Here is a 24,301-nt window from a genome sequence, read left to right as displayed (position 1 = left end):
TTCATGCAGCCATATTTAATATAAACACAATCTTACATCTTTCCATAAAATACAATGGGATATCCCAGTTGAAATCCATACACCCCCAATGGATGACATGACCTAAATCTCCCACACAGGGGGTGTAGATTTCAAATGGAGTCACCCATTCAGGTAACCCATTTGAAATTCACACTCCCTCTGTGGGAGATTATTTTCATGTCATGGGTGTATGTATTTCAGGTGGAACAGCCCAATACAATAGAAAATGTAAACTCTTCCTTTTACAAAACAAAACTGGAAACTGGCCCCCTATGTCAAAACATATTGTAAAAAAAGAGATGCATACATAATATTATTCATGTACTGTTTTCCAATGGAATCAAAGAGCCTTGACAAAGTCGATCAAATTGTTTACTTTGGTGCTTAACAGTGTACTGAAGTGCTTAACAGTGCGCTCTAATAAAACAGGCTGTTGCAGTTGAAATCCATAAACCCCCTATAGAAGACATGACCTTAATCTCACACACAGGGGGTGTAGATTTTAAATGGAGCCACCCATTCAGGTAACCCCATTTGAAATTCACACTCCCTGTGTGGAAGATTAAAGTCATGTCAGGTGGTATGTGGATTTCAACTTGAATAATCCAATGCAACAAAACTGAAATGTACCCATTAGACATAACAATTACACAACAATTTGTATGGTAGAAACTACTTGGTTACTCTAGGTTGGTAAACTTAATGGACTTGAATCATTTCCTACAGAAGCCCATATCAGAGGGCTGTGCTTTCAATACTCGAGCAAGTTATCAGCATTCAAATAATTGCTAACATTTCAGTGTTCAAACCCATCTCGTAAATTTAGCTCATAGAATCAAATTACTGCGTATGGCACTTATACTCATGCAATGCATGATATTTATCCAGGCTAATGCAAGTCTGCTTACTACATGAACAGGTTTGTTCAAGTAAAATCAATTTCATGCAATACTTGACCGAGCTACATGTATACTGTAAACGTTCGCCTAATGGCATATGGGCTCCCTTGACATAACTGGAATTTTAGACACAAACTAAAAGTACCCTCCCATTAAAATCCCACCAGCAAATAAGGGCACATACCCATAATTCTTGTTGGGATTCTTTCGAGGAGGGAACTCCCTATTTGTACATGAAATTTACCCCAAGGCAAAGGAGCCCAGTGCGCCATTAGGCAAATGTTCACGGTAATGTAGCTCCATAATGCAACTGAAACACATCAGCTTGGTCAGTACTGTATAGCAAATGTTTTGTCTTTTATATTGTTTTGCCATTTCTCCAATTCTGAACTTCCCATGGATACACTAAACAAAGATATTATAAAGTTGATACATGTATAAACATTTTTGTTTGGTATATGGGTAGGCAGACATCTTAAAAATTGTGGGCGATGCTACAATTAAAGATTGCTGACAGCGACAATGGGTGAAGCATCGATGGATGAGCGAAAGATCAAACTATTTTGCTTCTATTGCCTAGCCCTCATCCATGAAGGAAGTAGGTGTAAACCCTCTTGAGGTTTCCATCCAGTGTTAAAACACACTCAAATACACCAACAAATGAAGTCTAATAGTGGGATCATATTGGCAAGAACAAAATCTTTACAAAAATATCTGGCAGACAATCTTGTATCATTCCATATCAGCTGCTTGATTAACCAATACAGATAACAAGCATAACATGTCCTGCTATCCTGAATAAAGAAATCGATGATTTACGGAATTTGTTTAGAAAGTAATTTTTTTCTGAGTCATGGTTTAGCAGTGACATAGCTTGGGACACCAACACAGCTTTTTATCCATCATATCGGCGTAGTGTTTACAATTGAATAAAGATGCTGTGATTGTGTTGTAAGCTACGTGTATGTCGCTGCTAAACCAAGGCACTGAACAAGTTCACTTTTGAAGCAAATGTCAAAATGATAGAGTTGGATATCAGCCTACATACTGTGATTTACAAATCAAGCAAATCTACTCAAATACACCTGCTTTGAACCCAACCAACAAAGCTATTTTGATCACCAAGAATTCGTACACAGAACATCAAAATCAAACAAGAAAGACAGACACAGATTGATGGACCAGCCAGCAATTGATGAATGAAATTCTAGTTGCCTTGATGTTTAGTGAACAGTCATACCTTTGCATGGTTGTCTTCAGTTATCACAACTGTAACAACTTCTTGACAGAATGAATATACCATCTTGATAAGACTTTTCAGTAAGTAGGTACAGTATTTCTTCTAATCCCATAAAAATTGTGTCACTTGTCAGATATTTTTAGCCTGAATTCAGGCTTTTTAAAAGTACCATTTATTTCCAGCTCATTTGAGTCTTCTTACCCCAAATTTATATGCTATTTCAGGGTTTTTTCACCAGTTTCAAGCTTTTAGAGCAGTATTAAGTGGCAGCAGTGATCGCATGAGTGTAATACGGTGAACAGATGATCACTGTGTCTGTTAACTTGATACAGGATTTGATGTGATACTGTAGCCACTTGCTGAAATGCAAGACTCAGGAGATTTATTAATTTCTTTGTCCAATATCTGTAACCATCTCTGCTATAACTATTTGGATATAGATAAATTGCTAACAAAACACTGACATATTATTTTTGAAATTCCACAGGCCAAAGGCAAGCAATGTATATTTCAACAAATTGTCACTTTTGTGTGAAACAATTTCAAATCCATTATGAATATTTCATGACAGACTTTGGTAATTGTATTGGTATTCACCGATACTGGTTACAATCTGCAGCTGCTCCATCATGGTGTCATGGTTTTTACATAATGTCAAATACTATAATGAGTATAACTGTCCCAATACAAGCTGTGTATTTTGATTGCTCCAGGCACCAGTCGTGCACAGGGACAATAGTAACAATAAGAACTTTGCATTGCAAAATTTTCCCCTCACTTGGCTATTCCAGTTGAATTCCATACACCCTCTGTGGAAGACATGACCCTAACCTTTCACACAGGGAGTGTGAATTTCAAATGAGGTTACCTGAATGGGTGGCTCTATTTGAAATCTACACCCCCTGTGTGGGAGATTAAGGTCAGGTCTTCCATAGCAGGTGTATGGATTTCAAATGGAATAGCCCAGTGGGGGTAAGGAATTGACAATCGGCAGAAAAACATAACCATATGGATGAAATGAAACAAAAATACATATTGACGAGTTAAGCAAGGAATATATCGATTACAAGACCTTTGGTATTCAACTTAAAATACAGATGTCAAAGGCCACAGGGCATCTTTTCATGATGCTGAGCACATTTTTTTGCAGACTCTGCGATAATTTATCTAGTGATTGGTTAGAAAAGATAATACTCTGCGCAGACTGTCCTGCCTTACCCCTACCCTTAATTGGCAGCATAGTACACAACTTGAGTACTACTGTATAAGTGGTAATTTTCGCGAGGGTTTTATTTTCGCGAATTTTGCGATTAGAGCTCCAACCTCGAAAATAACACCTCGCGAATGTATGCAATAATGTATTACAAGTATAGGGAAGGACTGGGCAATCGCGAAAATAACATTCGCGAAAATGTGTCTCTCACTCCAAATCGCGAAAATAACTGTACGCGAAAATTACCACTTATACAGTACTGTACTGTCTACAGGGAAATGCTGTATCAATGCTAATTTCTAAACATGATAGAGATAACATAGTATTAAGCTGTTCCAGTTGAAAAATATACACCCTCTATGAAAGACATGACCTTAATCTTCCACACAGGGGATGTAGACCTCAAATGGCGTCACCATCAAAGTAAACCCCAATTCAGTGTGTGGAAGAGTAAGGTTATATCTTCTATACGAATTGCATGGTTTTCAACTGGAATAGTCCATTACCACAGCAGCTGAAAGGAGTATCCCATCATGCATTGCAGTCTATCTGCTTGCTCCATAGCAAATGTATACAAAAATATAAACAAGAGCCGCTTAGATATTGAGAGCTATGGATAGTTTCACAATACTTTAGGGGTCATATTTTTTCAAACAAAAGTCTAAGCTTCCCTGATTTAAGCCAGTAATTGAAAGTTGAAGTGAGGGATGTTGTGTACATTTTCTATGGCACATTCAGTTATACTGCAAAGCATAATGGGATACTCCCTTCAGCTGCTGTGGTCCATTACCGTAATTAGTTTTGCACCATGAAGCACACACACATACAAAATAAATATAAAATAGCTAAGTGACCCTCTTTGACCCCATTTGATGATTTCAGATTGTACCTTTTTAAGTAATACTGACTACACAGACCTTAATCCTAAAGCCGAGATTCTGCTGCACCACACCCAGTAGATGATAGCATACCATACTACTATTATACACCAAGCCTTAGTGATTTTACCCTAAATACATCACGCTGATGTGCTCATCGCATACTTTAGAGTAAAGTTCAGCGTTCGCAGTGACGATGTTCACATCGATGAGTGCAAATTGGCAAAGGCTTTTAGGATATACTGAACAGGTGGTTTAATCTCTCTAATACGGCAACAGGCGGCATCTCTTTCTGAATTTCTAACACAGTACTTCCTTAAAATGGGTTTTTTTAGTTAAAATCCATACGCATTTTAATCGCCCACACAGGGGTGTGTAAATTGCAGATGGAGCCACCCATTCAGGTAACCCCATTTGAAATGCACACTCCATGTGTGGAAGATTAAGGTCATGTCTTTCACAAAAGTGTATGGATTTCAACCGGAATAGCCTAATACCACATTTGGATAATTTTACTGTACTTTCACTTTGATACTGAAACAGAATTTTGTGACCAACAAAATTAGGGCTACAGCATTATCTTGCTTTCCATCCTCAGGTTGTAATTAAGAGATATCTTCAAAACCTGGCAAAACCAGCGACTGAGCCTGGATTCTTTTGTGCGTAACAATAGAAACCAGGCCCAATCACCAGTTCTGCCAGGGGACTGGCAGTTGACTAGAAATTGGGTTTTGAAGCCATTCCTAAGCTATCTGTATAGACTGTGACATAGTAGTAGTAAGATGGCACAACTGGCCTGTCCCCTATCCACGCTTCATCCTGGTTTATATTCTAACAACGGATTTACACCTTTGAATGCTCTTGAAATCTTTATAACTCCACTCTGTCATGTAATAATGGGCTGCAACAGATGCTGTTAAGGGTATACATGCCAGCTTGCCCTGTTGAGTCAAAACAAAACTTACGAAAATAATACGTCGTTGGGCAGGATAAAGCTATGTGTTTGTGGCCCCTGAACATGTTTAAAACAAAACTGCCAACAAGTTACATAAGGGGTTTTGCTTTATACATGTTCAGAGGCCAATGACACATAGATCTGCCAGAAATGTGCCTGACCTATAAATCACAGTACACAAGGACTTCAAGTGTTTTACTAACTGTGAAAATCCATAAAAAAACATATGTTAGTGATATCAGGAAGTATCATGTAAGAAACTAAAAAGATACCCCATCATTTGAAAATGGTTTGAGCTTGGAAGATGCTCTCTAGACAAATATGTGTGAACAATAGGGAAGTCATCCAGCTTGAATACGATGCCCTCCGTAACATGAGGGAGACAAAAAAATAAAAGTTGTATGGGAAAAAAAACAAGACAGTTCATATGATCAGTGAGCAATCACTGGATTTGTTGACACGTTATGGTGAAATGATGCTGGGAGGTGAGGCGCTCTTCAAGTTTGTCGTGAGTCGAGGTGGAATTCCTTAGCGACCTTACACCACCGATGACAGTCAAAGTAGTAGTAGACCCCTCGTTCGTACGTACTGGTTTTGACCTGCGGCTCCATGCCTGGACCTCTTGTGATCCAAACTCTCTCATCTTTGTGATACCTCCAGTCCCTGTTGTATCTGTTCAAGAGTCAGAATATAATGAAAATCAATTCTAAATGATTCTTTTTATGTGCGTGTCTCAAATTTTGATCTGATTTTTCAGATCACAATAAGCCAAACAAATTAATTACAAGCCGATATCACTATGAATGATAAATCCACTGTATGGGATTATTGCACATTTTGTCAAGGGGGTTAATAGGTAGCAAACAGTACTTACAATTCTGCAGCCGCCGCTAACTGTAACACATCTCCCCCATGCGTGTAGTAGAGATAGAATAGCAGATCTTCACCATATCTACTTAGTTTGATGGGCGCTAATTGTTTCTCCCTAATGTGCAGGTTAGTTAAGTATTCTACCGGTACATGGAAGTCTATATCTTGTGGTCTGCTGGGTGAATCTGCCCACGGTGATTGGAAAGTACCATAAAGGTTTCTGAAAGGATTAAGTAAAAAACAAAAAATCAGCATCTCAAACAAAGTTTCCCTAGAATTTCTTTTTTTTAATTGCATGAATTTTTACAATACTAATGAAGCATCCATTTGCGAAACTTTCTACAGATGGTAAGGTTATTAAAACAATCACGGGTCTTTTTCAAATACTCAAAACCTAAGGGGCTTACAGGTGACATTAGAAGCTTTGAGTTTTCAAAGATTCAGTAGGTTTGTGCATGAAATTTGCTTTTTTTTTTTTTTTGGTAAAGAGAAAAGCATGTCACATTCAATCCTACAATGTGTTTCAGAGAAGAACGGCAGTCCCTTGCTCAAGATTGACGATGATGTTAATGAGCGACATACTCGGAGCTTTGTGTTCCTTTCAAGGGCGCCAATCTGCGCCAAAGTTTTGACTCACAATCGGCCAATCAGATTATTGGTCTGTTGCTATTATTGTCAGACGATTGATTCAGCCAATCAGAACCCCACTTCCGTGTTTACGCTCTGCTCGCTCTTAAAATGTAAACAACGGCCAAAAACTGTAGTGTAAACTCCAGATGTCACACCTCAGAATATCCGTAAAAAGATATTGAAATCAACAAAAGCTAATGGTCACGTCGCATCCAGCACATTAAAAAAACCCATTATGCTTACAGGCACATAAATACCTACACATACACCCTTGCATTGTGCATGTACAGGTGATGTACAATGCGTACAAAGTGACATTGTGGGTGTAAATATTGGTAGGAAATGACTTGTATGAAAACCCTATGGGCTTTTTTTCTCAGACTACACCTACCCACTTTTGTACTAAAAGCTATTCGCAGGAAGCTGCACTTGTTGGTATTCGCCCATAAGACCATTTAAAAACCTACACCTACCCACTCTATTTGTACTAAAAGCCATTCCCAGGAAGCTGTGCTTGTTGGTATTTGCCCATAAGACCATTTAAAAACCTACACAAACAACACACATACACCCGACTTACTCTGGTGAGTTGAGATTAAGGCCTAACGTTGTAAGATCACTACCCAATGCTAACTGCACAAGATTGGAGTCCGTCTCTGCCGCCCTGATGAATGTTAACAGGCCTACCATACCAAAGGGATCTGTTACCATACCTGCTGGGATGTTGGTGATTTTACCTTGGAAAAGAAAATACAAAATATGAGGAAATATGAGGAATATGGGGTATGAGTCCCAACTGAAATCATGATTTGTTCATAAGCAACCTGGGTATTTATGTCTTCTCAAAGGTGGTGGTTTTCCATGTCACATTAAGGACCATCACCCACACATTCTTATTCTGAGTTAAATTGCTCCAGCGGTTCAGATCCCGGGTGCTTAACAAAACATATTTCAGGCCTAAAATTTTGTTGGAGTTATGAGAAAAATATGAGCTTCCACCTGATACCAAAATCTGCATTTTGATGGGGTAAAGCAGGGGAATTAGGCTGTCACTAGGGTCACCCACCTTTAAACTCTCTAACCCTTTTTCTGTAAAAGCAATCTGCAATCTTATCTTAAACTCAGGCACATTAATTAGCCTGGGATGGTTTCAGGACCAAATTCTAATTCCTATATCATAAATTGGTTCAAGTTGATATTTTATGTAATCACCACCATAATCAGAACTTTATCACTACGGAATTGCTTCTGTATACGCAATTTTATGCAAAACATACGATTTACTTAGTTCTTGGTGATGAGAATTCTACTATAATTTGGCAATGAACTGGATAAAAGTTGGAGTTTACAATAAATGTTGTCCAATTTCGTGATTGTGATGCCTTTTGAGCTTACTCGCATGATATGGCATAGATATTTCTGCATTATTTTCAAGAAAAAATCAACAACTATGGAGGGCATGAATTTGAGATTGGGGTTTATTACACAAAATATGGTAAGGGATGAATAAGTGTGCTTACCATCTGGATGGATTCTAATCCCCCTGTTTTGATGGTTGTTGTTCTCGTTGTTTGCATTGCTGTTCGGTTTGTCCCCTGGAAATCTTGGCTGCTCTTTAATTCCCATTGCACTTTGATCTGTAAAATCAATTCAATTTATTTACAATCAAATTAATTACAGTTTAATTGAATACAGTAGTGAGGGTGCTAAACCAAATATCATCATATATCATAAGATTTGATACACCAAGGACCCAAATATTTTCCACCTAACGCTGATAGACCATAATATGGGCCAGTATAGGGAGGGAGTCTCAATTATATTATCTATTTCTGTGTATTTCACTCAATGAGAATGTTCTTCAAGTTCATGATATCACAGCAATACATGTATAACACAGCTCATTGGTATGCACTGGTTTTGAGCCTACGGCTCCATGATTCATAAATTGCAAAAATTGCTAGTTAGGCAAAAAAAAAATTTTTTTTTGAAATAAAAAAAATTCCACATTTCTTTTTTTTGAAATTGTGCGATTTTACAAATGCGCGCCAAGCTTTGAGACAAACCTTTTTTTTTCTTGGCCTTATAACAAAAGTGCTACGTCAAATACTAAAAGATGGTTTACAATTAGTGATACTGTTCATACACATGTGGACTCAAGGCTTACCCATTGATTTTGAACCTGGTAATGCTGGAAAATCCTCTACTTGCATCTGAAACTCTGGCGCTGGTTCCGTTGGCTTTGCACTGACAATACCGACTAAATACAGTGGTGAAACAAGAGAGAATGTGTCACAGAGTCACAAATTTTGGGGGCATAAAAAATCAAAACTGAAAACATGTGTGTTACAACTATGACAACTAATCGATAGAAAACAGCAACATACCAAATTCCAGTTGTAATTCATGGACCTGCTATAGAAGACATGACCTTAATCTCCCAGAAAGGGAGTGTAGATTTCAAATGGAGTTACCTGAATGGGTGCCTCCATTTGAAACCTACACTTCCTGAGATGAATATTAAGTTCATATCTTCCATTAATAGAGGTTGTATGGATTTCAAGAGGAGTAGCCCATTGGTTGTACAAGATGTTAAACACCACAAAAATTAATATTTCACAGATGGGCAGGAAGGCTTCTGTTCAAAATATGTAATACAAGTGGGCTGACCTGGGCCTGGGTGTTGTAAATGCTGGGGAGTTACAATTGATCAAGCCTCACAGAATCGCCTGTCAGGCAACACCAGACAACCAAAATACAATGCTGGGCAATCAAAATATGTGTGTAAGCACCCATCACATCACCCTGCACTTCATGTTTTGCCTTGTCTGGTGACTGAATAGGTGTAAAGAGCAGGGCAAGTATTTCTACAATGGAATTGCCCAATGAAGTTGACTTTTTTAATTTCTAAGAGACCTGCAAATGACTCTATTGACATTCAGGAGGGCGTTTTTTTTTGGAGCATGTAAAGAGTCACCAAAATTCAGGTTGAGTCAAGTAATTTGGACTCATTTTTAGCTCAAGTTAAGTCAAGTCACTTGAGTCACTGAATATCACTGCATGGTCAGTCACATTTCACCCCGAGTCTCAATTCATGACTTGTTACAACTCTTGTTTTTTTAGTTGCCCAGAAGATAATACAAATTGTAAATTACTTGTTCACAGTATTATAGGAGAACTGTGAGTTTCAATTTTGCATGTTCTAGCAGCGATATAAATTACTCTCTATTAGCACGAAAGTGCAAATTTCTTAAATGAAACTCTCTGTCACTCAAGATTTACAATTGTGGCACGATTTGGTCCATGGAGGCCAATGGAGCAGGTATGAGAATACATTTCAATGAAAAAAGAGGAAAATTCTGAAAATTGCACGTAAATATGGTAAAAATGCTCAAAACGGGCTAAAAAAAATACAAATGGGGAAATTTGAGCCAAAAATAACGAAATCCTTTAAAAAAAAAGAAAAATTCTCATGCCTGCAGGAAGCATTTTTGAAAATTGAGTTACTATAATTCATTACCTTATACAAACATCAGCCTATCATATACTGAAAACACCACAGGTCTAGCATAATTGGTTCTAAAGTTATGAAATTTTGTGATGCGAATTTTTTTATGTATTTTATTGTTTTTGTACTCCAAATTTTTGCCTTTATCTCACTTTCAAATTTGCTGTCTTTGTCCTCCATGGACCAGATTGTGTCACAATTGATCTTAAGCTTGATTTACTAATTGCTAGCCTGTATTAAATCAAACTTATGATCTACCATATGTGCCCATCCAGCACAAACTGGTCGTAAAGTCGGCATTTTCCATTTTGAGATAAATCAAAAACAGTATATGGATTTCTATGTAAAATATATTAGGAATTTAACCTTTGATGAACCATAACTTCACTTCCAAATGTCCGATGAAGGTGGTTGAGGTGTCATTTTAAAGCTGAAAGTGAATTCTTTCAAAATCTGCAATAAACAGAAAATGACCTAGAGGCGACTTTACTACCACTTTGTGGTGGATGGTCACATATATTCTCAAGAATTGGGCTGATGGCTCCAAAACTTGAATTCCCCGGCATAAGAATGAAAACAGTTTACAACAATTCTGTGCCCCATGCAATGAACCTGATACCCCACACAGACACTAAACTGAGAAAAATCAATTTGAAGTTTTTACTCTGTGCATGAACCTATGTGAGAAAAATAATACTGCCCTCATAAAAACTTTGGTTAGGCCTAAAAAAAAAATTGTTTGATTGGCGTAACCCGACTGACCCTAAAAATAGGCCCGACCCTAGACTTTTTTTCTTATTTGTTTAAAAAAAAAAAAAAAATTCGTGATTTTCAGCTTAAAATGTGTGTAAATTTTTTTTTTTAAATAAAATTGCCGACCGACCTACCCTAATTTTTTTTTCTTGTTACGCCAATCAAACAATTTTTTTAGGCATTATCCAGGCTGTTTGGTTTTTTAGCAAAGATAGATAGTGTTTAATCTACATGTACACATCCATGACTTTATTGTGAAATTGTGGGATATGAGGTTCATGCATGGGGCCACAGAATTGCTAAAGCTTGTACATGATACTACAAAAGTATTTAACAATATTACAATAATAGAGAAATACTAGTAACAGTTGAACCATATGCATATTACATTACACACTGGCTCCATGGCTTAACTACTTCACTAACGTTAGGACGTACAAAAGAACACGGAAATAAGAAGTGGAGATAACGGCAAATAGATCTCTCTACACTACCAAACAATACACATGCTAGGCCTTGTTTTATGACTACAGAACATTACTATTGGGCTAATGCATATAAAGTCCACACTCCCTCTGTGGAAGATGTTGGAAGAATCTTCCACAGGGGGAGTATGAATTTCAAATGGAATGAACACATATCCAACTCTATTTGAAATGCATACTCCCTCTGTGGAAGATTCCGGTTCAACCTTTCTCAGAGGATGTATGAAATTCAAATGGAGCTGCCTTATGTGTTTATTCCATTTGAAATTCCTACTCCCTTTGTAGAAGATACTTACAAAATCTTCCACAGGGGGAATGTGGAATTTATATGGAATAGCCCATTTGAATACATTTCCTTCAATAATGGTTAATGTTACCTTTCATTTTATATCATTGTCATATGTGCTTTTTAACATAGCCTACTCTCCCGCAATATTCTTCAGAATGATGCATAAGTAATTTATGTTCATCGCAAGTGACATCACAAAATATGCAAGACATAATGATAGCTATTATAAGGATATGTGTTGTAGAAACCAGACTTTACAAACTTGTACTTGCAGTAAATAATATCGACACAAGGTGGTAAAGATTGCATGCGGGTCATCAGTGTTTTAAATAAAGATAGTGATGTGTATGTAGAGGCCGTTAGGTGGAATCACAGCCCCAACTTGTGTCCCGCAATCAGAGATATCAAACAGAGAATCAAGAGGCTTGAAACATAATTTTTTATCTTCTTTAGCTTCATTTGTGGATTTGTGAAATCAAGACTATGTTGCCATATAATAGCCACCAACAGCCCAGATCTCAACCCGGGGATCTCAACTGCCACCAGTTTTCCAAGACCTACGGAAAAATTCTGGAGACGCACATGGGTTGATATCACATGATCGATCATGTGACTCCACTACCACCAACGTCAACCAGCAGTCACAACAGCTGAAGAAGTGAACTCCGATGAGTCACATATATTTCTGAATAAGTTTTCAGATTGTTCAAGTGAGAACAAATTTTAAAATTCCCTGATTAATGAAACCCTGGTTTTTTTTTAATTCAGTATCAGTCTCACTCCTTTACCACATGACAATGCCATTAATGAAAAGTTATGTAATACCATAATGTAAAGTAAATGCTTTGAAACCCCTGTTTTAATAAGGAATGCTCTTTAGTCATAAAGACAAGACCACCACGCTAGCTCGCCATGGAGAGAACTGTGTGGATTAATATCGCACCTGAGAACGGTCCAACTGTGTTGAGGCTTGCCACCTTACCATACGCAGCCCTGCCCGCCATGGGGTTCGGCTGGAACATGTTCATGTTGTTGTTGTTAGGTGGTTCTGTTTGCCGCCCTCTGTTGGCAAGTACGGGGAAGTCTGACATGTCCAGCGTTGGTGCATTGTCGTTTGCTGAGGAGAGAATGGTAGATCAGTAAGAGACTGAGTTTACAATGTACAGAGTAACTTTAAAAATGAAAATGCAGGACTGAAGACACCTTTGTTTCCAATGGACAGTTTATTGTGAAATTTCATTGTACAAGGAATACATTAAAAAAAATTCCACATAGCCCCCACATGAAAAGTATTTAATTATCTTTGTAATAACTCAAAAAGCATTTTGTGTGAATTTTACATCCGAACTAGGTGCTATTAAATTTTTATGAGCCTTTTTATTTTACATGTAAAGTCTATGGGGGTGACGATTCAAAATAGACGGCAATATTGAAAAACCCTCATTTTGGGCCATTTTAGACACTAAAATGCCCATAAAAAAGAATAGCACTTAGTTCGTATGTAAAATTCACACACAATGCTACCTGAGTGAGTACAAACATAATTAAATACATTTCATTCAGGGGCTATAGCAAAAACAAAAAATATCCAATACCTTAATGGTTATGGAACAAAGGTGAAGATGAATTATACGCATAAAAAAAGGTTTGCATGCACATTTTTGCAGCAGATGGTGAATGATTAATAATTTTATGATAATGTTGATAAATTCACAATGAAAGTAACTACAAAACTTCAGAAAATATTTATTCAGTGCATCTATTTTCGGGGTCAGAATTTTGGTGAGAATCCGAGTATTGATTCTTGCAAAGATTATCGTAAACACATTTTGATGAATCAAGGTTAATTCTCACAAATTTTTGCAGTTTACACAAAAATTGATCTGTAAGACTCAAATGATTCCCGCAGAAGATCAAGATTGATTCTTGCACTGCGAAACAAGACTCTGACCCTGATTCAATGTTTGAAGAGGATTGTTAATGAATACACCATGGTGCTAAACAAGCACTAATACAAACTTATTAAATCATTCATGGATCAATCTCAAAAACTGGTGAATCCATAGTGTAAGACGATACTGACAAAGTGCGCATTTTCGTGCTACATTTATTTTCACCCTTTTCAAGCTTCAGCCGTGAAAATAACAATGCGCGATTATATTCCTTTTATGTATAGGTCAATGTAGGGAAACTTCCCGAGTTACAAATTTGAAAACAAGGGAAACAGTTCATATTCGGCAAAGCGAGAAAAATTGATCGCATGAAAATGTCCACTTCTACAGTAACACAAGGTTATGGAATAACGCTCGTAATACTCATTGTAATCTATATACCAAATTCTGTGCTCTTCTGAAGATAAACCCAAAAACTGCTGTTTCAGTAACGGAAGGAATATAAACAAGGCGGTTCTCGAACCACGAGTCTCGCCTGCTTTCGTGACCGCCTGCTTTTGCGATTACTTTGGTAGAGGTAAATGAATTTGGCGGTTATAATCGGCTGGGCACGATTATCTGGCTGATGGTGACTGTACCCACCAAGTTTCATGCCCATGCAACAGTTTTTACTAATTTGACTTCAGATTACCCCTGGTGGACTCAAAATGACCTTCCCAAAATTTGGCTTTAAATGATGACTGTACCCACCAAGTGTCATGCCCATACGACAGTATTTACTCATTTGACCTCAGATGACCCCTGGTGACCTCGAAATGACCTTCCAAAAATTTGGCTTTAAATGTTAATTGTACCCCCTAAGTTTCATGCCCATCAGACAGTTTTTACTAATTTGACCTCAAATGACCCCTGGGGACCTCAAAATGACCTTCCAAAAATTTGGCTTTAAATGTTGACTGCACCCACCAAATTTCATGCCCATATGACAGTTTTACTAATTTGACCTCAGATGACCCCTGGTGACCCCGAAATGACCTTCCAAAAATTTGGCTTTAAATGTTGACTGTACCCACCAAGTTTCATGCCCATCCGACAGTTTTACTAATTTGACCTCAGATGACCCCTGGTGACCTCGAAATGACCTTCCAAAATTTGGCTTTAAATGTTGACTGTACCCACCAAGTTTCATGCCCATACGACAGTTTTACTAATTTGACCTCAGATGACCCTGGTGACCTTGAAATGACCTTCCACAAATTTGGCTTTAAATGTTGACTGCACCCACCAAGTTTCATGCCCATACGACAGTTTTACTAATTTGACCTCGGATGAACCCTAGATGACCTCAGTGACCTTGACCCACTAACCAATACAAACCGGTTCTGTCTCGGGTCAAGATGCACCCACCCACCAAGTTTGAGGAACGTGCAACCCCTAGTCTCCGAGAAAATAGGCGGAAGGCAAACTTTAACCAAAACTTTAACCAAATTTGTCACATCCACACACACACATACATACACACATACGGAAAAGTGATTATATAGTCTCCTGCCTTATCAGGCGAGACAACGAGACAATAAATTGGTACAAAACTCACTACACATTATTACAGGGTGTAACAAAATGCATGCTATCTAAATGACAATAATTAAGATACCTACCTGCACTCCACCTTGGAATTGATCCTGGATTTTGCCTTATTGTTTCTGTAAGGGACCAAAGGTTACACATTAATTTATGGGTCAAAGGTTATTTGTGATGCGATCAAGCAAAATCAGTCGGAACTCGGAAATATTGATTTTGAGATATAGCCAAACAAAGGAAATATTTCCTTTTGTTTCGTCTTGTTTTGGAAACTCTTTAGTTGCTCATATCTTTGGAACTGCTTGTTCAATTTCAATGGTGTTTTCTGCAAAATCCAGCTTTGTAAATGCCTTTTACAATCCTATAAGAAACACTTGAAGTTTCTCAAGCCATTAGAATATCATGGCCTAATTGAAAAAGTTTACTGCTATAACTTTAAGTATATGTGATACGTACCTGCTGATGCAAAGGAACCCGCTAATGACTGTGCATTGAAGTTGCCCAGTAATGTACTTTGATGTGTGTAACTCTGTTGCCTTGGAACCCCAAACCCGGACATACTTGTTGGTGTCGTACTCCTAAAAAATGAGTTGCAAGTGACAATCATATTAAATTATGTAATCTACTCTAACAAAAACATATCAACTTACACCTACATGTAATACAGGGGTTCATGACTTTATAATGTTATGTTTGCGAGTCACCACACGGGGCCTACTTACAGGCTAGAGAGCCAAATACAATGTACACTCCCATTTTTATGTTTTCCTTTAAATTTTAGAATTGGTCAAGGGCTAAATAGGCCTGCAGAGTGCAGGCCACAGAACCCCTGACCTAACGAAATCTAAAAGAAGAGCTGAAGAAAACCCTGCAAATTTGGTTTACTGTGTGCTTACGTGGTGGAAAAAGACCTGTTTTATTGTTGGACAGACCTTTTAAGTAAGGTTCATCGGATGGGCATTTCTGTTTGGTTGTTTTTGCAAATGACCCTAAAAAAAATCACCTTCAGATGTAAAAATTATCTCTACTTTTTTTTTCAATCACCTTTGCTCACATTTTCCCCAACCAAAATCAATCCATTTTTGCTATAAAAAAGACTGATTGTACATGCATACAGCTAATTTATAAACAAAAATATCCCTAAAATGCAGAATCTGGGTCATCAGGTCTCAGAGGTGTAAGTGAGGTAACGATCCCCTCCCTGAAAATCATGCGAGCCTAAGACGAGCACCTCGCCAAATTTCTGGAATTCCGGGGGTGCAAGGGGGCTTGTCCGGGTACTGCAGGGTATAACCCCCCCCCCTCCAAAAAAAGGGGTGTTTTTGCTCTTTTATGACAAATTATCATCATCAATTCGAATGTAAAAAAAAAATTAAAAATTGATTTTTGATTTTTTTTTTTACATTCTCAAATTGTTTTTTGGCCACATTTCGAATTCGGGAATTTCTGTTAGACTTGCGCCTCTGGGTTCTCTTCGCCATTACGATTACTTTTCTCTATCAACAAAGACAAAATCACAGACAAATAAACAACATGGTCCCCTCAATTCAAGCTTACCCTCCTCCCATTGTTCTCTGCTGCTGTTGCTGCTGCTGCTTTTGTTGCATTGCCAACAAACTTGGTGATGTTCTACTGCTTGGGCTATGCAGTCCTGACCCCAGCACACTTGCTCTGCTGCCTATTAATGATGATGACTGGCTAGAGCTACTGATAGGCTGGTTCATCATGGCACCTGCACCACGAGGTCCCACCGGTAACATCCCACCAGGCCTGTCAATCAATCTATAGCACAGATATAAGAAAACTCAATCAAATTTGCGATACAAAATGGGTGTGTTTATTTTATTTTTTATTTTATTAGATCTTATTTTGCCTGGGGAACAAACTCAGTGGTCCATACTGATTTCCAGTTTGGTCCAGAACTGGAGTCAAACAAAATACATCAAAATACAAAAATACATTACAAAAGAATTATATACCATGGATTTGACAATTAACATCATATAAGAAGTTTGAACACACCAAAGAAGCACATCTGTGCTGGCTGGCTGCAGTGCGGCAGTATCCGCAGGCTTCAATGACAGCCCGCAGACACTGCAGTCGACCAAAATGCAATTAAACACTGTACATTCAGAGTTCGGACATAAAAAATAAATTAAATTCCAATTAAGGAACAGATACTGCGAGAAGTCATCCCCCCCCCCCCCTTCTTTATTTCCCCCCTGTGGGATGCTGGACATCCTGATATTTAAGATTTTCAGCCTTTTTTGTGCTTTTTATCACATTTTGACCTATTTTTTTTACCATTTTCGTCAATTTTCTCCCTTAGAAAGTGCTTGCCCCCTCTGAATAAGTCCTGGCTATGCCCCTGTCTGTTAGATGCTTAACTTTGACAAGGTAACTGTGAAATCTAACTTACAAAGTGCTCCAGAAGCCTTGATTAAAAGGAAAACTTATTTGGAAGACTGATGCAAATAAAATGATAACTGCTTCTCACCTAGTGATTGGTAGTGACGTCAAAATGCATCTCCATATCGTCGTTGGGCAGGAAAAACCTCCTATGTGCTTTTGGCCCCTGAACATGTTTAAAGCAAAACTGCCAACAGGTTACATAGAATATTTTGCTTTAAACATGTTCAGGGGCCAAAGAAACATGCTGTGACATCATTACCAATCTCCAGGTGAGTAATTACTGCAAAACAGTTTTATGCAAAATTTGGCGCAGCATTTACGCTACTTGCATATTGTGTGACTGGTGCACATGAGCGTTTGAAATTTATTGAAGCACGCATTTATAACAACAAACAAATTATTTCTGCTAATCATAAGCCTAACAGACTTAAGTTGAATTGAACATTAATGATTAAAAACTTGCCATTATCCCTACACTTACCCCCTATTTGGTGATGACGGCCCGTGCGGTGTCGGCATCCCCCTGGGCATACCTCCTTGTTGCTGCTGTTGCTGTTGTTGTTGCTGCTGCTGTTGTTGCTGTGGCTGAGGCATACCAAGACTTTGCTGACCGTACAGTCCAAATTGTGATAACGATTGCGATTGTGATGTCAGGATCTGAAAAATGATGCCAGATGAAAATAAAATGCATATGGAAACAGGTAAATGAAAGTGATTTGAACCTGTTATCTTTGCACCAAACACTCTGAAGGCAATTGCCTTGGATGCACCATGGTTTGGCCTTGGGGCCTACCTAGGTGTCTTATAATATATTGCAGTAAACCTTTGACGAGCACGTACTACCGTGATGTTGCAAAGTCAGAGCATGCGCAAATTAGGTTTACTGCAAAATATTATAGCATGGAATAGCCAAATTACCTATATTTGCCCTACTCCCTATTCCAGAAGAATACAGCAATAATTTTGGGGATTCAAAAAATATTATCCTGTTTTGCTAAATGAAACATAGTTCAATCATAAGCATTCATTTAGTTCTAACTGGCAATAAATTTCACTATTTGGCCACAATTACCCGTCAAGTAACACACATAGCATATATTTTCTACATTTATAGAAAGGCTGAGGACTTGGAGCAAGTCTATGTTCTGACATATGACATAATATAAATATGACAACAAGTCAACAACAATAAGCTTTAAGATACTCACGTCTTTGTCATTAGGTCTAAGAGGTGGAGGGAACATATTTGACATGTTTGGAGGAAGACCATACATGCTCATAGTGGTGTCGTTCTCTGGCTCCTCTTTGTAGAAGGCCATCTTGCTGGTTCCGCCCTTCTTTCCGCCAAACAGTGCTGTGAAATCTGCTGAAATAAGTGACAAGTCAGGTCTAAAGTAAGTTTTTTGGTGCAGCTTATGGGGAGTCATCTGCATACAGACTTTCAAAAAGCAGCCTAAATTGAAACAAGTGGTATCTTGCATAAAATCATACTCTAAGCAAGTATATACTTGGTATGTAATTAAAGGGAGACATGTGTATGTATATAATGGTGCTGTAATAGCTGTGACACAAAATGTTTGTCCCGTGTATAATCTGGTTTTTAACCGGATTGCATGTTGTCCTGTCTTTCATTTTGTTCGAAAGATTTGTTGAGTATGTCATTCATCAGAATGATGCCATTTCTGGGACATTTCCGACGCAAGAAGCTTGCATTCAGAGCAGGGATTTTGAACATCAGAACTGTAGCGCTAGTACCAATAGTTCTATGCGTCATGGCTACATAGGCAGAGAACTTACTGACCAGCGTCTCGGTCACCACGGTCACTCTGCTATTGTCAACACTCGATGGGATAAACAGTGCTACACTTATGATGAACTCATGATGAACCTCCGTGTCAATGCCGCTAATGATAAATTCCTGATGATGTCCTCCTTATCAAGCAAATGGGGATCACTAGACGATCTAGAGGACGTAGGGCTGGAACGCATACATGTATGTATGTTCAAGAAAATCAAAACGTGTGCTGTAAATAAATAAGAACACTCCTACACATGCAATGAATCAGACTGACCGGGGTCAAAAACTTTCAAATCTTCGTCCCATACTCCCATGCCTCACACAAAGCCATACTCTAATCTAACTAGCCATTCCTGGAATGCAGATTCTATTTATAATAAAACCGGAACGCTTCTTGATCAGGTTTTGGAATATGATGTTGATATAATGTTCATGACTGAGACCAAGCTTACGAGTGATGATCAGGGTTATAGCTAGGCAAATTTTAGTGCCGGGTGAAATTTATATGAAATGGTAAAATAATTTAAATTTTGATAAGAATTGCTAATTTTATACTGATTGTGCATTGATTTTGAAACATTTGAGACTGGAGTGCCGGGTATTTGGGCTCAAAATTAACTTGAGTACCGGGTGGAAATTAAGAGTGCTGGGCCAAGCATCTGGCTACAACCCTGGTGATGATATGGATCCACCGAGAGAGGGTGAATTTCAAATGGGGTTTCTCGAATGAGTGACTCCATTTGAAATCTACACCCCTGTGAGATTAAGCTCATGTGTTCCATAGGGGGTGTATGGATTTCAACTGGAATAGCTACAGAATTAAAGCCAGAGAACCAGGACTCAACCGCTAGGGAGCAAAAATTGGTATCGGTTTCCCTCGGAATGCGCTCGAGGCATTCGTTGTCATGAAAAGCACGACATGGATGATGGGCGCATTTGAGAGACACACTTGATGCGACCTGCACGCGAGTACCAAGATGCTTCAGATGAGACGCAGAATTGTTTTCATTCGTCTCCGCGCACCGTCGGCAAGGACCCAAATACTCCCAACTTTCTCCCCATAGCTGATGGCGCGATTGTACGTGGCGGTATAGGGAGTCCCGGTTCTCCTTCTCTAATTCTGTGGGAATAGCACATTGACATACCATTTAAGTCAGGTTGACTTTTCCTCATCTCCTGAGACATTCCAAACCTGGAAAAAATCAGGAAAAAAATGCAATAATTTATTTCTGTATCAAAACAAAATAACCTAAAACCAGCAAATTGACAACACTATATAGCATGATAATTTCACTGGGTTTACAGTGAATGTAAAAGCCATCGAAAAAAGTATTTCACAAACAGACTCCAATGTGATGCTATTTGAAACTGTGAACATAAGAAACTACTATTTACATTCAAATCACGAAAAGTTTACACTGCTATAAATTATAATCTTGCTCTACAGCAGCTGCTGACATTTACGTAATTTGTACATTGCACCACACATGAGGAAGTCCAAGTAAAATTAATAACGTGTATATCGTTCCTGCCTTCACTGATTTTTGGAGATTTTTGTTTATTTGTTATTGTTATTTTTGCTCCTTTACTGTGTTACTAAAATTGTGATGAAAAGACAATTAAGAAAATCTTGGTTATCATTTGTAAACACATTTTATTGCAAACACGACCCCAAAATTAGGCCCGAACCTGGAGTTTGTTTAAATAGTTTTTTTTGCAAAAAAAATGTAATTAAATTATTGATTAAATTTTTTTTAAAAGGAAGAAAAAAGTTCCAATATCAAATGCAATTTACAGTTTTAAAAGTAAAAAAAACAACAAATCCTGACCTACCTGCCCTAATTTTTTTATGTTACGCCAACCAAACAATTTTCTTTTTGTGAGACCAGTGGAATGCTAGACATATGCACTGGTATTATAATTGACACATTTATGTAAGGCCCGCAAAAACGAGATCTCGCTTTTCACGCCGTGATTCTCGCTATTAACCAATTATCTCGCTTTTTAAGAAAGTTCCCAAGCAGTAATACTTACTATAAAAATGTTGCTTTATGCCATAAAAGTTTGTTGAATTCCATGAAATGAACTTCAACATCGGAAAAGAGTGCAGAATTCAACAGCATTGCAACCACATTCATGACATTGCTAGGTGCAAAACCCATGGTTTACTTAATAAAAAATGACATTTCATTGCAAATGAGTTTAGGCCAAATATTGTTATATTTATTGAATTATTGGAATATTTTGACTATAAAACATAATTCAAGGTCAAATTTTTGTCACTTTTTTGCCGTCTGACGACAAGGTAGGAAAGGAAGCACATCCTCATTGTTGTCATTGACCGAATCTGAACAACAGAGGGCTTTTTTATGGAATTATTTATTTATTTATTTTTTTCGGATTTTCGTATTTTCGGGGCGTTTTTAAAGCTTCTTGTGTCATTTTCCGGGGAAATCTCGCTTTTCAATACTTTGGATCTCGTTTTTTACTTGCGTTTTTTGCCGGGGCCTACATTTATGGAATGCCAATATCATAACCTCATGACAGTCAGAGTATCCTTTTTTCAAAAAACTTTTTTTGTTGAGTACTTACTGTCCTAGATTCATCTTGCTACCACCTGTAATTAAAAAAACCCAAAAAAATAAACATGTTATTAAATTATGCATGCGCAAAACAAATTTGGCTGAAGTAGTGATTTGAACTTCCAACCTTTAGCATGTGAGTACAGTGCTCAGAACATCTGATCCAGCCCTATGATGGATGGCAAGCCCAATTACAAATTTGCAATCGATTGTCAATCCCCAGTGTTGGTCAGAGTTATCTTGTGATCAAGTCTCTTGACAATGTACAATAATTAAGAAATTTGTAATTTTGCTCTCGTGTTTTGAGCAAAAGATCATACATCGCCTTACCGGGAGAATTTCCATTAACAGACTTGACCTGCCCCGGAAGTTGTTCGCAAAATAAGTAGTCTCCACAGCAGCCAGTTTGGTTCCGCTCCCTCCGCAAAATGTATGTGTGGAGGGAGCGTAACCAAACTGGCTGCGTAGAAGACTACAAAATAAGGTCAATAATCATTAATGCTGATTACTGATTGGTCTGTTGCTAATTTAATATTTTATGCACGATGAGATGTGAAATTTTATTTTTAAGTTACGAAATAGGATCATTGCAAACACCAATTTGGGTAAGCTTATAATCACTCATTTTTGGGCTGAATCAACTTGCATCCGACTGGACGCAACGGGTTGATGAAATTTGTTTAACATTGCGTCCAGCGATACAATTTTGCCTCTGGACACAAGAATTTGCGTCCAGCGGGAGCCTTGCTAGGTAGTGATACCGTAATCGGTGTAAACAAACCTGGAAACAAACTGAGTGAGTTGCTGAATATTTTTTTTTTTAGGAAGGCACAAAAGTTTCACAAAAGTGAAATCCGGGAGTAAAGTGACCAAGAAATGGTAGATTTCTTGGGATTTCAACATTCTCATGATTTCTAAAAATATACCCTATTTTTTAATTTTGAGTACACTGTCGTCAAAAACAACCGTATTTTTTAAATATCAAACATTTACATTATGTTTATTTTATCATAAATAATCTACGTTTCCTTTATTAATATTATTGTTATGTTGAAAGCAATTTTAAAGGCAAAATCGAAATGATAATTTTTTTTTGTATTATTGTGGCACCACATGTTTTAGCGCCATGATCAACAACATGTTAATTTAAGAAGTCTGGACCCTGGAACTCAAAAGATACAGTTGACTCATCGAAATAACTTTCATCCAAATTTCAACATTAACAGAAAATAACCTCCGCCGGTGTAAAAAAATTGCACCGCTGTCCAACCGAAAACCCATAGTAAAGTACTCTAGCAATAGCATCGAATGCGTAACTATCGTGCGCAAATTCAAAGACGAAGCTAGAGTTCTCGAGTAAGTACATGTACATGTATTAGCATGATAAGATGATTAGTCACGGAGTAACAAGCGTAGTTGAATGTTCCACGATGTACACAAATTACATAATTCTTCTAGTATAGGGCCATGATATTTCGGCTAGCATTGCTAGCTGTTCAATAGAAGCAAAGTACATGTCATGATGTAATACATATAGTTCTATATATAATCAAAAAATAAGTATTTCTTGGCCAAACTGGAACATGCGCGTTGCGTGTAGTGTACTAAGCGTGTACGCAGTGTACTGTAAGGCACGTGTATACTTTCTTCTGTACCGTGCTATGTGCGTGTGTGTTTATCGCGGAGCCACTGGCGTTCACAGTGTTCCAGTTTGGCCAAGAAATTCTCAATTTGAAAAAAAAACAATCAATGACAATGTCATCATCATGATCATTATACCTGATCTCATGTACCAATACCTTGTGTATTGGTACATGATTCGGCGGGTATACTTCAGCAATAGCGAATAAGTGGTGCGATTTTTACTCTTTTCAAAGCGTCACATGTACACCAAATACAGCCCCGAAATGGTCTACTTTTAGCGTGCCTTAACTCCGAAACAGTTTAGTCAAAGTTAAAAATCGATCCCCAACCCTTTGCTTACCTTGGGCGAATTTGCAGTATTTTCCGCTAGCTCCGTGTTGAAAAATGTCCGGTACTTGCCGGTACAAACATAGAAATGGCCACATTTGCTTCAGTCCTGGTATGAATATTTCTTCCGTAATCAATGGTTCCAACGTGGGCATCACGATGATAGTCTCCTACACAACCAGATTGTGTCGGCCTGGCCTTCGTCGATCCTAAAAGTGAGGACAGCGTGAGCTCTTACCTGCGTAAAGTCTGTTCGACAAAGGCAATAAGGATGATTGACAGCGCCGTTCATTGGGCGAGCCATTATATTACGTCATGACA

At 38.0% G+C, this 24,301-nt stretch overlaps 1 protein-coding gene across 1 annotated transcript in view; it reads right to left on the bottom strand.

The window, feature by feature from the left end:
• LOC140166412 (CCR4-NOT transcription complex subunit 2-like) overlaps positions 1–24,301 on the bottom strand; it is a 26,481-nt gene continuing 2,180 nt past the window's right edge. Inside the window, exons 2-14 of the mRNA XM_072189869.1 lie at positions 22,020–22,044; positions 20,573–20,619; positions 18,838–18,995; positions 18,111–18,286; positions 16,775–16,999; positions 15,674–15,795; positions 15,295–15,339; positions 12,685–12,858; positions 8,874–8,966; positions 8,227–8,343; positions 7,287–7,443; positions 6,081–6,296; positions 1–5,878 (exon numbers count right to left, since the gene is read on the bottom strand). Coding sequence (XP_072045970.1) covers positions 5,704–5,878; positions 6,081–6,296; positions 7,287–7,443; positions 8,227–8,343; positions 8,874–8,966; positions 12,685–12,858; positions 15,295–15,339; positions 15,674–15,795; positions 16,775–16,999; positions 18,111–18,286; positions 18,838–18,995; positions 20,573–20,619; positions 22,020–22,033 — 1,719 coding nt within the window. The 5' untranslated portion in view covers positions 22,034–22,044 and the 3' untranslated portion in view covers positions 1–5,703. The remainder of the gene's footprint in view (positions 5,879–6,080; positions 6,297–7,286; positions 7,444–8,226; positions 8,344–8,873; positions 8,967–12,684; positions 12,859–15,294; positions 15,340–15,673; positions 15,796–16,774; positions 17,000–18,110; positions 18,287–18,837; positions 18,996–20,572; positions 20,620–22,019; positions 22,045–24,301) is intronic.

The sequence above is a fragment of the Amphiura filiformis genome, chromosome 12 (assembly GCF_039555335.1).
Source record: "Amphiura filiformis chromosome 12, Afil_fr2py, whole genome shotgun sequence".
Classification (NCBI taxonomy): domain Eukaryota; kingdom Metazoa; phylum Echinodermata; class Ophiuroidea; order Amphilepidida; family Amphiuridae; genus Amphiura; species Amphiura filiformis.
The sequence above is the reverse complement of the archived record's forward strand: the minus strand, read 5'-3'. Positions and strand labels throughout refer to the sequence as shown.